Below are 17,753 nucleotides of genomic sequence, written 5' to 3'. Positions count from 1 at the left end.
GCCTATGGTTTCCACTTTTTTTTGGACAATTTTACCCGTTTTCTTTACTTTATCCTCAATTTTTTTTTTTTGCCTATTTTCACCAGAAGTAATGATTTTGTATCAAAGTTGTCTCAGTTTTTGCCTTATTTTCTGACAGTGTTTTAGTTTGTTGTGCCCATCCACAATGTTAACATCACCAATAAAGAGGTAACTCTCTCAAGAATAAGAGTTTACATTTTGAAAAAGGCTTTGTTCGCACTACAGCATTAATAATCTTTGATAAGAGTGGTTATTAAAGGCAGGTTAAAAATAAAATATGGTTACCACAGCTTAACTTTACAATGGATCATTTTAGTACAAATAGTCTGTAAATGATAAGCTGTAAAGTTTACCATAAGTGCAAGCAATTTCTTGTTGTAGTTCTTGTCAGTGTTGCTTGCGTTGACAGTCTAATTTTCAGCAATATTACCTAAATATTTTTACCAATATTACCGTAATACATCGCAAAGATGAGAAATGACGTTTTAGAAAGCCCTGTGCGTAGGTCTGCGCGTGCACTTTGGCGACAGCGGGGTGTCTTGTGAGTGTTTAACAAGCTCCTGAATGGTAACCTTCCCATCCTCCCCTCCCCAAACATCCCTCTTAGCCATCATTACCAAGTGAATGGAGGGGGTTCAGCCTCCACGAGTCTGGTCCCGTCAGTTCAACATCTGCAGTGAGAAGGAAGCGGAGGTGAGCAGTCAGTGTGTCACAGGCCGGCTGAGAGTGAGAGAAAACACACCGCATGTGATGGCTGGGACGTTTCTGGAAAGCGCTGACCACATCCACGCGGAAGAATACTCGCGCGCCTTTTAAGTTATTTATTCCTGCTAACTGCTCGGGTTGCTTTTATAAGCGTTATTATCAACATTGTTGACGGTTAAACTTCTTAATTTTACCCATGAATGAACTTGCGGCTTATTTACACTTTTTGAAGCTCTGATACAGGAAGAAACATGGACTGTGTTATTTTTTCTGTTCTCTTTTTATTTATTAAAGAAGCTAACGCATTACGTTATGGCATCACCAACAACCTGCAGCCCTATATGTGAGTAACATATATCAGTGCTAACCCTAACCCTAACTATTAACTGTTTTTTTTTTAAATTTTAGGCATGAATGGCTTTATTCTACACCTTCATTCACTTGACTTCATTCACATTTTCAACACTTTCTTTAAAGTGTGTGCATGAGACAAACTACTGGTTCATTGCTCTTGCATAGAAGAGATTTAAATTCTCAGACAAAGACAGAAACCTGGGGCTTTTGCTATTTCTTGATGTTTCACGGTAAATATATAACAGATCTATTTTGTAGACTCTGGAGGGCTCATTTAGCTGTTTTTTTAGTGTGAAGTATCACTGTAATGCACGTAATTATGTGGATTGTCTGCACTGCATACCTAAGCCTGTCTGAGGCTGTTTAATTTTAAGCCCCTGAAAGTGAGGAGCCAGACAATTATAACAGTTATTTTAAACCCTGGAATAATAAATGATGTGCGAGAAGACTCTCTGCTGTTACCTGCAGCTGACAATAAGCTCTTTCACAGAAATAATGTGTAAAGCTGGAGGTGATAGTGATTACTATTGTTTATGAGATGAGCAGCTGGAGGTTGTCTTTAGGATTCCTGCTGATCTCCACATGCCGAGCCTCCCTCCCTAGACTGTCCTTGGAGAGTTACCAAAGTGTCTCAGATCATCAGTGGCAGGTCTGCTTGTGAACCCAGACAGAGTTTGTGTAAGAGTGACAAAGCATCACAGGTGAAGGATTAGCGTATTTTACCTGAGGTAAAGGGAGAACAGAGAGGTTAACTGTCTTCTGTCTGTGGTGATAATCAGTCTAATACTTGCAAGCTTAAACATGCATGTACCACTCCATGTCCAGTCTAAAAACATAGGAATTGTCAGACAACATTTGCCAGTTTTATATTTTATTCATTGATTTGGAGAGGATTTTTTAAGGGAAGTGGCAAGCCTGCACCATGTGCTTTTGTTTTCCAGTAAATGTGGCTCAAATCGAAAACATTCTGATCCTGTCTGGTTATGATTTGTTTTTGCTGTCTTTGCTTTTTGCATTTTGAGTGGAAGGTATCATTAGAAATGCCACATTTGCCCAAAAGACAGATTTGCCATGAATTCTCAGTTTAAACCGACCTTCTGGTAATATTCTGTCTTTGAAGCTCAGATAGGTCAGTTTTATTACATCTGATAAGTCTTTAATACCATAACCAGGCACCATAAGTAACCTCAGCACCAGTAATGCCCTCGTATTACCTCTAAGAACACAAAGAGCAGTCCTTTCCCAAGCTTCATAAAGAACCCATAAATTTCCCTACTGCCATCCATACATCTGCAAATACACTGCAGAACATTTTGACAGCTTAAGCATTTTTTACCTCTGTTTTCGTTCCAGGCCTAATGTGTGTGTGGAGAGGGAGGTGACGCTGGTCGCCCAGAGGCAGCCGTGCGTGCAGGCCTTCACACGCATGGTTAAAGTGTGGAAGCAGGGCTGTGTGGGACAGTCATGGTGCATGGGATACGAGAGGAGGTGAGTAATGCACCTATCTGTTGTCCAAACGTCTGACGTCTGTGATCTTGTACAGACACTCCCACGTTCACCTGCAGGGGATGTCGTGCTTAAGCTCCGGCTGGGGCAAATCATTAATTGATAGTTTTGTGTTTACTCTTTGAGTCATGCAAGCAAAGAATTTATCAGAGAGGGCATGATCTTTCATTTAAGTCTAAACAGTATCAAACACAGAGAGTTGAGCTCCCTGATCTCACCTTTCTTCTTCATCTCATGCTTGTGTAATCACACCTTTGAACCTCTCACAATTTTAAGTGTAAGGTGTCGCCCTTTTTGTCACACTGGCATCACTGCAGCCAACATTCCTTTGAAGGAGAGTCCTAAATGCAAACATTTTAGCCAGTCTGTGAGTTTTTCCTTGCTAGCTGCCCTTGTGTTTTTACCATCAAAAAGCTGCTTTGAAGGCAGCCAAGGCCACAATTACTCGCTGTAAACAAAACGTGTTTCCACAATGACTGTGGAGCAATGAGAGGGGTCCCAAAGTACAGGGATACACAACGTTCTCTGAAGTCTGCCAGTCTCACACCTTAAAACAGCACCTTTAAAACTCTGGGAAAATGTTTGGTGTATATTATTGTGGATGTGGCTGAAAGCTCCTGTGAGAAGTGTTTAGCTGGCTTTGAAACAGAGCAAAGTTAGCAGCGATGCCCCTTTTTGAGCCACAAAATCAAATGAGACCAGCAGTGACAATATCAATCATTTCTATTTTGTAAATTTAATGCCAGTAACGGATGCAGAGGGGTAGGTGTCAGAAAACAGGACTTAAACATGCACAGATTAGCCAAGTGACAGAAATTACCTCTTTATCCACAGGGGGCGCCAAAATCAACATACATCTAAAGTATCTCATTTTTTTAAAAGACTGCAAGGGATTTTATTAGATTGCATACTTGTGTTTCCTAAATCTGTTAGTGTTCAACCTCATGACCAGTCCATAATTATTCATGCTAAATATTAACCTATAAATTCTACCACTGAGTTGATTGAATTGTTTTTAACATTATGTTTGTCATGTTAACAGGACAGCGTACTACACTGCATACAGACAGGTCTACAGACAGGATTACCAGACAGTGTACAAGTGTTGCCCAGGATGGTCTCAACTCAATGGAGAAGCAGGCTGTCTTTATCGTAAGTATCTCCCTACCCTAACGCCTCTTTTGTCTAACTCTTGAGGCAGTGGTTCCTAACCTTTTTCCTTGGAGCCCCATCTACTTGTAATCATCAAAAGGCAAATCCCACATGCACCTATGTGGGAAAAAATCTGATCCACTACTATAAAAAAGTTACAAAATTGAATATGATTTGATAATAACATTGATAAGAAGTGTGGCTGTTTGTTATCGTATTTTTAGGTTAATTGTGCAATCCTTGTCAGGACAAAAAAAAAACCTCTTTGGGAACCAAAGCCTGAAAGCAGGGGGAACTCACATTTACTAGTTTTTAAAGGTGTACAGAAATGTAACGATGCCTCGTGATACATCGAAACATCACTGCAAACATGAAAAGCTTAAATGGACTAGTCAGAAACATCTACTGTGTTGCAATATTAGTTTTTTAAACAGCAGAGGGTGCTTTCTATTTTTGCCTTCTCTTGTTTAATGTCAGTAGCTGAAGAAGAGATTTACAGACACGATGAAAGTGAGGGAAGATTTTGAGGTTGAGAGTTTGTCTTGATTCTTGTCCATAAACCTTTAATGGATAAGACAGTAACAGCGTGCAAGTATTACAAGAGAATGGTGTAGGGGTATATTAGAGCCTATTGCAGAGGTAACTTGCACTTCTGTGAAGGTACACTAAATTCTGAGAGGTACATAAAAGTTTGGGAGCAACCTATGCTTCCATCAAGACAACAGCTTTGTAGGGATGTCCCTGGTTATTACAGCAAGACAATGCAATACCACATTCTGTATGAGTTACAACACTATGGCTTCACATTAAAAGATAACAGGCACCAGACTGGCCTGCATGCAGTCCCGACCTGTATCCCACTAAAAAGGCATGGCACATTATGTAGGACAAAATATGACTGGAAACCCTGCACTGTTGAACAACTTAAGATGTAAATTCATATGAAGACATTTTAGTTATGGAGGGCACTGTGGATTCATCACAGGGCCTGATGTGCATCAACTCAGGGCTGGAGTGGAGGTGGAGGAAGCCAGAGTCAAGATCAGTATACAGAATGTTGATGCGTGTGTCGCACGGCAGCCAAGTTCAAGCTTGGTAGCGTCTCTTTTTCGTCCGGGTCTCTTTGCCCCTGGCAATATTCCTGGTGACAGCCAGCGGTTTTCAGGCCTTTGGCACATCCACAGCAAAACCAGGGGCTTGTGGCAATTCTACTACCTGCCCAGACAGTATCCGAGGCAGGTTTTTACTCTCCACATCCACCCCTTACTCCGCCCCAAAGGTGTGGACCTAGTTATTTTATTCGACAGATTATTTTCCCATGCCCCCGGTAATATGCAAGGACATTCAGATTACAACCAGGGTTGTGTCCTCCTTACCATCTGAGTACTGTTTTTGAGTTTTGTGTAAAATTATGTCAATTTTGGCTTTTTTCTTCCGCTTCTTTGTGTTGTTCAAGTGCACATAGAGGAAATAAACGTGTATGCCAAAAACATTTGTAATTGCAACAATTTCTGGGTGAAATGGTGTATTTTCTGGAAAAAAATCCAGGGGTGCCGATACTTTAAGTATTTGTACGACCTTATAATAAAAAACCCAGTTTACTCATCAAGAAAAATAAAAGGCATTCTCATTATTAGCAAGTTGAAGCAAAAGACTTCAATTTTATTTATGAAAATTGTTTACTTTGCAAAGCAGACAGTGTCTGTCATCATGCAAATCCATCCTGAACAGCTCAAGCCTGAAACGATTGTGCCAAGTCTAAGTATGGGCTGGACCAATCAGTGTCATTTGAGGAGAACAAGGCGGTAACTGCGAGCAAGGTTTACTGTAGTTGTATGGGAAGCCCACAGCAATAGCTGCCACTGATGTATCATTTAGCTCTGATGTAGCTATAGTGTACTGGCAGTTTTATCAAAACTGGGTCACATTTCTCTATTAAAGATAGAACCAAGAACAGCACTGAGAGCTTCTCTTGGCAGAGAGAATGTTTTCACTGTTCTCCTCACTGCCCTCACCATTAGTTTTATCCACCAACAAGCTCCAACATCCATAAACTACTGCAGCACTAGCCTGTTGAGCTCAGGTCACAGAGATTTTTTCTTTATGCTCTGGTTTGCCTATAATGAATGTGAAGACAAAAGTTTGTCCAATCACCTTCTGAGAAATTTTAAAAGTCTTACTCTTTCCAAAGGCTTTGTATGGGAGGTTTCACGAATGAATGTGAAATATATCCATGCAATGGAGTCTATCTGATGTGTCAGGGTTAGAAAATTGTAGAGAATAATGTTAAGTCTTATCCTGAACCTTGTACTGTTATGCGTTTTTGTATGATGAGCTGATGTCACCCCTTACGGTGACATTACCTTGCTTTCAGGAGAGTACTTTGTTTAAAGGCAGCATATCTTTTGGTAAATCAGCAGGAGGAAGTTTGCTCCAAACATCACCCTGCCTTTGGCCCAAACCTCTGAATGAAAGGTTTTCAGTTTGAAGTCACATAAGGTCAAGAGGTGCTTTGTCCATCCAGACCTTTCAGCAGATGTTATCAGTCAGTGCCATGTCCACAGCTTCATCAGCCCCACAGGGTTTAGATGAGGACGGTGGGAAAAACATCTCAAGTGTTGACAGAGTTCAGGTGTTGACATTTGTGTTCAAATGAGGTTTGCATGGCAGTATCTTGTTCTACACTCAGGAAAAACAAATACAATCTTGGCTCTAGTCTGTGATGAATATCTACTTTTAAGGGGCTACTTTTACTTGGCTCTTTTGTACTTTGAAGTGTAAGTCAAAGCCCCAAATGTCCACATTCCCAGTCGCACTGTGGTCCCATGTTTAAATCTTGGCTCTCCTCCATACAGTCATGCCACTCCTCTCGTTTAGAGGTGTGGCACAGCAGTGCAGGTCAGAGGATTACATTATGGATATGAAAGTAGACAAGCCTTCTACATGTTTACGCCAACCACTCACAGCCAAGGCCCCCCAAAACAATACCCATCAGCTCATGTTGGAGAGACCCCCTGCTGATGTGCACAAAAAGAATAGAAACAACATATGTATCCCCCCTTTTTTAATTTCCGATCCTTGGGTCCATGTATGGCAAAGTAGTTCTGTCGGTCACAGTGGGGCTGCCAGCGGCTCATCTCCTTGTGGATAAGCTTAGCTTCACACCGCTGAGACCAGGAAGCCTCCTTTGATGGGATTTTACAGCCAGTGATCCACATCGCATAGCCTGCATACCTTAGAGAGACCCTTGGCAAAGCCCTCCTGTAAACAGTTTGTCCCCCTGTCCTGTTCCCACTGCGTCGCTTTCAAGTAAACCTGGAGCAAACCTTCAAACTCCAGTGCAGGCCCTGCTGTGTGATGTGAAGTGGCCCGGATGGGGAGCAGGAGAAGATCTCTTGGATGTGCCTGTCATCGGTGTCTTATTATGGCATCCCTGCTCTCTTCAAAGAGCCCTTTGTTTTCAGGAAAAGGTTACAGTATTGAATTATACAGGGAAGCATTACACTGTCATTTTTAAAACAAACCAGACTCATTGCAGAGCACTCATAAAGAAATATCTTCGGGAGACATTCCTCAGGGCTGCCCAGTGTCTCCCCTCACTTACAGATTCGGAGGAGGTTTTGTTTCTCGTTTCTCGCGTGACAATGGCTGCTCTATTTGACGCGAGGCGAGAGCTTTTATCTCTGTAACCAAAGACGTGGCAGCGCTTTGAGATGGGACAAACTAATCACCCTTTTCTCTGAGCCATTGAACCAGGATAAAAGGAAGCTCGCACCACAATCCTCCCTCTCTCACCCCTGCGCACTTTGCTCTGCACTATCTGCACTGTACCTCAGTCAGCACAATGCAATCTGTGGGGCAGTTTTCAACAGCAACTCTGACATTCAAAGGAGAAAATCTGCTTTTGCGAAATGTACAGCTTTAGCAAATCCTCTGAAAAAACACCAAAAGACGGGGAGATTGTGAAGATGGGAATGCTTTGTGTTGAGATAGTGATTTAGTGTGTCTGGCACTTCTGAGGCATTTCTCTGGCTCTGTTGTGTTGCCTCTCTTTCTCTGTGTGTGTTCCCTAATAAAATGTCCATGTTGGGTAATTAGGCTAATGATTTGTGGTTATTGTGAGGCAGTGGGGTGGAATTGAGGCTCTAATCGTGTTGTAGACACAGCAAACAGAGCGGCTGGGAAGAGGCTACAAGTTAAGTCTTTCTTTCAGTTCACCTGTGTTTCTCTTTTCTCACATGTTGAAGTGTTCTCGCAGTCTACTCATTCTCTCCTGCATTCTTTGCTTAGCATAATCAGTCACATATTTGGTGAAAGAATACACCACAACACTGTAAACATCTGGTAATTTTCATATTTTATTCCACCACTTTGCCTACCTTCCTTCTGTTTTCCACATCTTTCTGTTTAAGGTTCCTGTCATCCAGTTATGAAGGTTTATGAGTCTTCTATTCACACAAGACAATCCATTTAGAGCTCTGGAGTGTTTGCAAATATTTTTGATCGCAAGGTTTTGTTTGCATGTTGCAATGTTTACCAGCATTATTGCACAAAGAATGACAAAGTAGAGCAGCAGGTTTGATCCAAAAGGAGCGACTGGTCCTGGTTAAGGTTCTTGAAGATGCCCCTCCTCTGAAAAGCTCCTTAAGTTCAGTTCAGTTCAGAACTAGAAGCCACAAATATAAGATCTAAATGAGAATATCATATCTGGAAGTTTGGCAAAATGTTGTATAGAAAAAAATCATCAAACTCAGACACAATATAGCCAGAGAAAACGCCGTATGTTTTTGTAGTGGTCTCTGTGATGTTTCCAGAGCTGTATATTATAAAGATGTGACTCTTTAAGTATCTCACAATTCATTTTGGTCCTGATTCCAATTCTTGGGGGTTACGATTCAATTCAGGATCGATTTTTGATTCAAGGTGATTCCTGATGCAAAAGACATGCTTTATTTTTTATGAAAAGGTGATTATTTCAGCTCTGCTCCAGTCTGCTTATTTGACATTAAAACGCTTCATAAAATGTGCTCAAGATAATGCTTTTATTTGCATTCTTGTAGAGTTTTGGCAGCTAGTTACAGTAATAAATAATACAGCAGTTTATGCTTCAAATGCAAAATTATTTAATATGAATCAAATGTTAGGGCTTAAGCAGGAAATGTACCAGAAACTCATCAGCAGAAAACATGATCAGAAATCTGAAGTTCACTGTTGTTGATACTACAGGAGAGCAGGTGTTATAGTTTGACTTTTGACCATGTTAACTGGTGACTTTTCAGCTTTTCAGCTTTTCAGCTAGTTGCATTGCATAGTTGCATTGCAGACCTGCCAACCTGTACGCATTTTGCGTACCAGGTACGCAATTTGACATGTAAGTACGCTGGTACAGCTCGCCTCTCTAAATGTGCACCATCGTACTCATGTCTGACAGCAGATGCAGCAGCGTGGTGAAGCAGTTTCAACCAACTAAGCAGAGTAGCAGGTCATAATGAATCTGCTGAACCTATAGCGTTATATCCCTGCCCCCCCTCCTTCCTGCCCCCTGCCCTCTGCCCTCTGCCTCCCTCCCCGTGCGATGACAAGGTGAGAGAGGTGTGTGCTTGCCAGGCGCGCTGTTTTACCTGTTGCCATAAAAACTTCACTTTGATCTAAGATTTGAGATTCATGCCCAATCCTTTAATTTTTTTATTTCCATGCAAAATCCCCTGCGTCTGGAGTGTGAGCGGCCACGCTCCGCAGCTGATACGATGGCGAGAAAGTGGCCTGCACTAGCTTATATGTCGCAGTGTGTTGGCTGTCAGTGAAAGGACAGAGCTCTCAGTCTGCCTAAACTTCTGATTAAATATTAATGTATTAAATGATGCATTTTTTCTTCACTAATATTGTAGCTGCTGTTTGGTTAACAAGCCAATATGCGTCTGAATGCAGCATACAGGTCTGATATGAGACGGAAAGACAGACAGCAGTGTGAGATGGAGAGATGGACGAGAATGACAGGAGCACACTGCATAAAATTTGTGTGTATTGTTAGGGTAAAGACACGATTTGGTGATAGATTTTTTTGTTTTATTTACCATTTAACTCCAATAGTACTGATGTTGTCATTACACTGTTGGTTTAGAGAGAAAAGAGAGATTTATTCATTTACATTAACTCTATAAAGTCTGATAGTACAATAAAGACCAAACTCTAACAGTGTTTAATGGATTTCTAATAATGTTACAAATATTTTCCTATTACTCTGAGTATCAGTAAATATATAAGGGGTGTCCAAACTATGGCCTGTGGGCCAACTGTGGCCCTTGGTCCTTTTGAACTGACCTGCAAGAAATCCATTAAAAAGGCCCACATAAGAACATAAAACTTGTACTTCACTCTATTTCTTAGTTTGACTAGGATTAAAAATATTGAGGTTTATACAATATGGAGATATTTACAAATTAAATTTAGCCAATATCAATACTAATATAAAAATGCATTGACCTAACACTTCAGTCTTTGAAACACAGTTAAAAGATGAACAAAGAAACGTACTTCAGTCTCTAGAACACATTTTAAAGTTTAAGTAAATAGGATGAACACAGAAAAAGACTTCAGCTGTCTGTTGGTCCTGCCAAAAGTTAAAAAAATGAATAATAAAAGGATTACAGCAGCAAATAGCAGCATGAATGGAGCTCATTTGCTCCTCTGTCTGATCTATGTTATGGTCTGACTTCCAAATCATATTGTTGTAATTGTCTTCAAGCACTAATACTTCTATGAAGTTGGTCAGCCTCCTGCAGGTTGTGCTTGTTTTGTGTCTGGATGTGGAGATGAACCATCGGCATCTCTCTTCTCTGCTGCACCCCAAAATCCTTAACAATGATTGGCTGATAGCTTTGTCAGACATTTATGTAGGGCTGTAATTTAGGCTGTTTTGGTTTGGTTTTTCAAGTACTTTCTCTTACTGAGCATATATTTTGGTTACATGCTGGTAACCATGTAAGAAACATTTTATATATATTGTGCTACAGGTTTTAAATTTAAAAGCCTCCCATGGACAGGTGTTGAAAATTAGCACTTTGCTATAAACACTTACAGCAGTGCATCTGGGACCTATGTATGATTAAATGTCATAGCATCAATGTTACTGTGTGTGCATGTCAAATAAATGCTTGATAAGTACAAAAGAATTGTTTTGTTCTGTGTTACAAGATTGTCAACCTCTGTAGCACCAGTGCTACATGTATGTATATATATATATATATATATAAACACACACACACACACATTCCAGTTAGTGAACCAATCCAGGCAGTGAATGGGGAAATTATTGTGTGCAAAGCAAAGGAGTTGCAAAAATCTGCGAGAAATGCCGCACGACGCAAGTGGTACTCAAAATATGTTGCCAAGGTTGGCAGGTCTGGCATTGTTAGACACTGAACATTCTCTGTTTTGTCTGATATATGCTAAGATGATATGAATTTAATTAGGGATACACAACATTATCGGTCTGGTATTGGTATCAGCAGATATCAAACTTTCTGCTGATATTTTGCCCGTGTATTTCAGCATATATCGACTGTAAATTTTGTCCATATTTACTCATAAATTAGTGGAGTTTTAGGCTGAACCAACAGACCTTTGTCAGTTAAGGTCTTTGTCTTTATTCATCCTCATTCTTTAAACTAAAGTTTGCTGACTACACAAAAAACTACAGTGAATGATTGCAGAATCCTTTCCTTGGTTATGGAACAGCTCTCACTGTCAAGTCTACAATGAAGAGATGCCTTCATGAATGTAAATACAGACTTAACAGCAAAGTGCAAACCACTGGTAGCATTCAAGAACAGGAAGGCCAGATTAGATTTACCAGAAAACATCTAAAAAGCCTCCCTGGATCTGAAATCAGATTCTTTGGACAGATGAAACCAAGATAAACTTACACCAGAGTGATGGGAAGAGAAAAAATATGGAGAAGAAGAGGAACAGCTCATGATCCAAAGCATTCCACATAATCTGTTAGTCATAGTGGAGGCAGTGTTGGGGCATGGACATGTATGGCTGCGAATGGCAGAGACTTACTGGTGTTTATTGTTGGTGGCCTGCTGACAGAAGTAGCTAATTGAATTCTGAAGTGTATAGGGCTGTACTCTGCACACATTCAGACAAATGCTGCTAAACTGAGCAGAGGGACAACAACCGAAGACATATTGATGGTTCAACCCAAGAGTTTCTAAAGGCTAGGAAGTGGGATACTCACCATTGGTGAAGTCGGTCACCTGATCTCAACCTTATAGAGCACATTTTTCAGGTTCTGGAGACAACATGGAAGCCGAAACACCAACGGACAAGCTGCAACTGAAGACAGCTGCACAAAAGTCTGACAAAGCATTTGTTTTACAGCACTACTTTTAACTCTTGTTGACTAAAAGTCAGCCAGATAAGATGTGGAGGCTGAATGCTGTGATCGAAACCCCCAGAGTGCATCTGAGGTGACTTTTGTGTGTTTTGTAAAGCCTCCAATTGGCTCCATGACTCTGTCTATTGTTTCTTTAAGGGAGAAGAGCTCTTGACTTTATGGTGGCAACATCCTCCACTCAAACGTTTGGAGGACCACTCAATCAAAGAGCCAAACCTTTTCACCTCAGCATCTACCCGGTAGCCACAGGCCGGAGAGGATGCACACTGAGGTCAGTCAGGAGTGGAAACGAGCAGTTAGGCTGATTGACAGCAGTGATAAGCTTTGTGACAGGGGCTTAGCAGCGGGGACAATGGCTCCTCCAGTTTGTCATCCTCGTTAGCTGCTGAATAGAGACTGGCCTCCTTTTGTGGTGGGAGAAGGTAGCTACAGTTGACGTGGGCCCAGAAGCCAAGGAAGAGGAAATAGTCTAATGTCTGGGCATGGGTGGTCTATCTGTGTTTGTGTCTGAGTGTGTGTTTCTGTCATGGAAAACAGCAGCAGCATGACTGTGGTCATGGGGATGTGATCGTGTGTAGCTGAACACAAATAGACGCAGACCATACAAACAGAAGATCATCAGACTGAGACATAACATGGTGAATTACACGTTAAATCATCAAATACTGCCTCTGCTTACTCTTACGGATCTATTTTGATATAAAGCACTGATGTAAGCAGAACGGTCATAACAAACTCAAGCCAGCACAATTTTTGAAATTTTAGGATTTCTGTCAAATCATGAGCAAACATCAGTTTACTCGCAACAGACTTGAAGACTGTTTGGTTTACAGGAAGGACGTGTAATCAAGGCTGATTGTGGAGTTATTCTAAATCTATTATGAATCTGGTGAGCAAATGTGGCTTTTAAAACATGCAGACTAGAAGTAGACACAGATCTCATTAATTGCATGACACTGCTGTCCTGCTTCAGATGTGGGTCTGTTTCAGGATGTTATGTGTGGATAGTGGTTTGGCTAGCCCATGATGTGGAGTATAAACTTTTGTCAGACTGTTTTGAAAAGAGGCTTTGCCAGTCCATGTTGTGTCCAGGCAAGATAGATGTAACTTTATCAGGATGGATCAAGTTAAAATGAAATATCTGGAGAGTTATCACCAGAATCTGTATTAAAGATAATATGCAGCATTTAGATAAACATAGCATATATATCCTTCAGTGAAAGAGAGTCAAACTCCCTCTGGGTTTGTTGTTCTCAGCTCTGCGTTCACATTGATGGGATAGCTCTTCTATGATTCACTCAGAGACTCAGACTTTGCATAACATGTTCTTTTTTTAACTTCCCTGTCCATTAGCACTTAGCGGGAGAAGAGACGGCCCCGCTCATCCGTGGACTCTGGTTGGTCCTACAAATAGCTGCTTGCTACCAGAACACTGAGGGATGGCTGAGGTAGGAGGGGGAGCCGTGTGCTGAGGGAGGTTGTTTTGGTCTGAGAAACTGGTGCCAAAGTGCAGGATCGCCTGTAGCCATTGTGAGGCCCTAAGCAGACTCTAGTATTCGGCCCTTTTCAGTGCATTAAGTCCTATAAACCAGTGGTTCTCAACTGGTGAGTCGTGGAGCCAAAGTGGGTTGTGGAGCAGTTTTCAGTGGGTCGCGACTAGGTGTCTGAAAAAAAAATGGTGGCAAAAGTCTGAAGTCCTTATTGGACATGCATTGATACCTTTTATTTTCCCCTGTTTTACTGTGGAATTGGGTAAATTTGACTGTTTTATCAATATTTCAACTAATTTATCTCATCTTCTTGCAATAATAATTTCAGAAGTTCTCTGGAAAACTGGCTAAAATTGACACATTATGATGGGGAATAGGGTATCAAAAATGTCAGTTTTGTTCCTTTTCTTTTTTTATATCAGGTGTTTTGGTCCAATCATGCTCCAAACTGGAACATATTCAACTAACTAAACATGCGTTGTTGAAAAATGTTTTGAAACTTGGGTTGTGATCTGATGTAAGACAGACTGGTAGGTCCTGAGGCCAGACCAGTTGAGAATCACTGTTCTAAACCCTCGCCTCAACAAACTCACTTCACATTACTCTGACAAAATTATCTCTCATTCCTTTAAATGATCATAGTCCTTTTTGTAATCATAAAAATAATGCGTTTTAATCATCTGTGCCTGTTTTATTTTATAAAATGGTAATCACTGTGGGTCAGTTATTTTTATCAAAACAAATCTATTCCATTGTTGTCTTATCCTTAAAAATAAACACATAAATCAGCTCATCCTGCCCCCCCCTCGCACGTAGAAGCTCATCCATTGTGCTGTTTTTCTCCCTCACTTTGTTTCTTCATTCACTTTATCATTTTTTTATTGTCTCTTATTTCATATCTTTTATTAAATCACCTGAAAACATGTTTTCATTTTTTGTTTTAACCCGTGATCTGGGTTCAGAACAGCTTATCTATGTAGGGAAGTGTAATATTTATTGATTAACGATCAGAACCAGCGTGAGAACTTTATGTTTTTTTTTTGTTTTTTTTTTTTCATAAATTCACAAACTAATTAATAGCAGAAGATGACGTTTGACAAGAGAGGTTGCACAACAATGAGTGGATTCACAGGAGAGACGTGATAAGAGTTTCTGGAGAATGAGAAAGGCAGATCAGGCAGTCACTGCACACTTAATTGATCACGTATGGCACAGATCTACAGAAATAGATATCTTGAGGATTAATTTATTAATATGTAAGGCCCAGGTAAAGTTTGCAACTTCTTGTCACCCTTTTTTGCCACCTTTAACCGATTTCGTTGCTTTTTTCTCATTTTTGCCATCTTTAGCCCATTTTTACAGCTTCTTTTTTCCTTTTTTGTCCCTTATAACCCTTTTTATTATTTCCACTCTTTTAGCAGCTTTTAACCAATTTTTGTATTTGCCTACTTTTGCCATCTTAAACCTATTATTGTCAGTTTTTTTTGGCAATTCTTGAGGCGTTTTTTCATCCATTTTTGCCTCTATTGATCCCTTTTTGACACTTATAACCTATTTCATTCTGGTTTTCGCACTTTTTGCCACTGTTACCAGTTTTTGTTCATATTTCCCGCTTTTGCCCATTTTTTTGCCACCTCTTTTTGCCATTTTTTTCATTTTAAACCCATTCCTGCCACTATTTATTTCACTTTTCTGCCACTTGTAATATCTTTGAAACTTTTTGCTCGTTTTTGTTACTTTTTGCCCATTTTGACACTTCTTTTTGCCTTCTTTTGCCACCTTTAACTTTTTTTTTTTTTAACTCTCTGCACTTTTTTCCACTTTTATCCCATTTTTGTATTTGACTATTCTTGCCATTTTTTACCACTTTTAACCCATTATTGCCAGTTCTTTCTGCAAATTCTTAATGCTATTTCTCACCTATTTTTGGGTGCCTTTTTAGATGAATTCTTTTGCTGCTTTTCATCCATTTTTTTTGCCTGTTTTTTTTTCTCTTTCTACAGTTATTTCAGTCTCTTCTACTTTCTTTTCTGGCATTCTGATGTTTGTGCAAACCATGGCTTAGCTATGGAGTCTGACATTACTTTCTTATTCGTTTAGTTCAGTGTGCCCATCCATGTTGCAAACGTTGCCAAAAAAATAAAAAAAAAGTAAATCTGTTTTAAGAAAAGCAATTTACATTTTGTGAAAGGCTAGCTCGGACTACAGCGTAAACAAATAAAATTCTTTTTTTTTTTTTTCTTTTTTTTTTTTGATAGGTTAAAAAATAAAATATGGTTATCACAGCTTAACTTTAAAGTGGACCATGATACCATGATTTTACTGACCTCCACGGACCCCTAGTTTGGCTGGGCCCCAGAAAGCTCTCCCCTTTATCCCCCCTTATGAGCGGCCTTGCTGCTTGCTGTTTACTTCTATATAATGTTAAAGTGAGAAACGGAGGAGATAAAAAAAGAAGTGACCAAAACACTGACCAGATGTCATCAGGGTTGGTGTTTTTATGTAACCTGATTTGACAAAGCTCATCAAACTTTTGTTATATTTAACAATTATTTAGTCATTTAATAATTATGGGCAACTGGGTATATTCAAGATCTTACTCATTTCTTTCTATGCTAATGCTCAGCCAGTCTCTTATATTAAAGGAACATAAAGTTGCACTGAGCTGTATGTTTCTGATTTTTCCCTTCATGACTGTAAAGATTGTCTAATCACAGGTGACGTGTTTTCCAAGAGAGTGCAGTCTAGTAAGGGCATAATGTTAAATGTAGTTTGTCTTAAGTACTCCACTTTTTCCACTTGCAGGGTCTTGCATTCCAACACAGTTTTGCTAAGCATTATTGTTCCTGCTTTGTGAAATCGACCCTGTGTCTAGTTAAACTGTATTTAAAGTCTTTCAAAGAAACCTGTCAAAGATCATCTCGCGTAGCTTGCCCTGGTTTTCTTTGGAGTGACACATTCCTCTGCATAGCACAACATGATTTGTAACCTTAAAATACTGTTCTCTGCTTTGCGCGTACCAATTATGGCACCAAACGGAGCCCCGAGCGCAGGCCTTTGTGTCTGTGAATTGCCCTAAATGTGGACTCCCTCTGGGTCACACGATGGGGGTTAAAGCGATCGACAGAGCCTAAACAAACAGGGCTGCCTCTAAGTGGACATGGTCGCCTTCTTCAGAAGCTGTCAGGGCGACACCTGCTTCAGTTTGTCGGCGCGAGTCGCTGACCCCTGCTCGTTCTGCCTCCTCTTTTTGTGGAAGCTGTTAATCCTCTCAGCGAAGGTGTCTTTGTTACAGAGAGGAGGCTTTCACAGAGACAAATGAGAGTGAGTTTTATGCAACCCTGCATGCCACATTAAAGAATTATATCAGGGAAGATTAAGCAGCGTGCAGGGCTCAAGATGGAGGCGGCACAAAAATGTCCTGGTCATCTGCCAACAATCTTGTGTGTCTCACTCCTCAGGAGGGGAATGTATGTTCCCCTTGTTGTCGCTTAACCTCAAGCGACTCTGAAAGACATCTGACCTTTTACTTTGTTGCTGGTAATTTAGTTAATTTGAAACATTTTACTACAATTTTGGAATGTCTCATTAATTTGATCCCGCACAGCTTGTGGTTATATAATTGTCCTGAAGAATTTGGATCTACTTGGAGCTTTACATTAAACCTGACCTCGGTGGAATACTTTGTTTTGGCTCTTCAGCCTGCTGTAGCTGTCACTACATCAATATTTTCTTACATGAGATAATCACAGCAGCTGGGATAGCTATGGAAATGTACATTAAACTACTTCTGTGTGCCATAGTGTCTGCAGCCTCACAATCTTGAGGAACTGGAAGTAGTGCAGATTAGCGGCACTGAGACAGTCTTCCTGTAGGAGTACGATTTCAGTGGCTCCACAAATTGGCCAATATTAAACACTGAGAACGAGAACATGGATGCTGAGTCAGTCTGATGAAAGTCTGGTATTTACTGCTGTTATTTTAAAAAGAAAGGCATAGTGTTGAAACCCCTGTTTAGTGTGAGAGCATTTTATTTGTTGTCGACTCTCTGGATGGTCCAAATGTTAAGCAGGTGTTTGAAGAAGAAGAAGCCAGACAGCAGGCGGATGTTGAGGCTAAACTCT

General features: G+C 40.4%; 1 protein-coding gene across 1 annotated transcript in view; it reads left to right on the top strand.

Annotated features, from left to right (window-relative positions):
* Positions 1-645: 645 nt before the first annotated feature.
* The window catches only part of megf6b (multiple EGF-like-domains 6b), a 103,582-nt gene continuing 86,474 nt past the window's right edge, over positions 646-17,753 (top strand). The window contains exons 1-4 of the mRNA XM_041783597.1: positions 646-721; positions 1,021-1,069; positions 2,434-2,568; positions 3,629-3,738. Coding sequence (XP_041639531.1) covers positions 646-721; positions 1,021-1,069; positions 2,434-2,568; positions 3,629-3,738 — 370 coding nt within the window. The remainder of the gene's footprint in view (positions 722-1,020; positions 1,070-2,433; positions 2,569-3,628; positions 3,739-17,753) is intronic.

The sequence above is a fragment of the Cheilinus undulatus genome, linkage group 3 (genome assembly GCF_018320785.1).
Source record: "Cheilinus undulatus linkage group 3, ASM1832078v1, whole genome shotgun sequence".
Lineage (NCBI taxonomy): Eukaryota > Metazoa > Chordata > Actinopteri > Labriformes > Labridae > Cheilinus > Cheilinus undulatus.
Note: the sequence above shows the minus strand (reverse complement) of the source record. Positions and strands in the feature narration are given on the sequence as shown.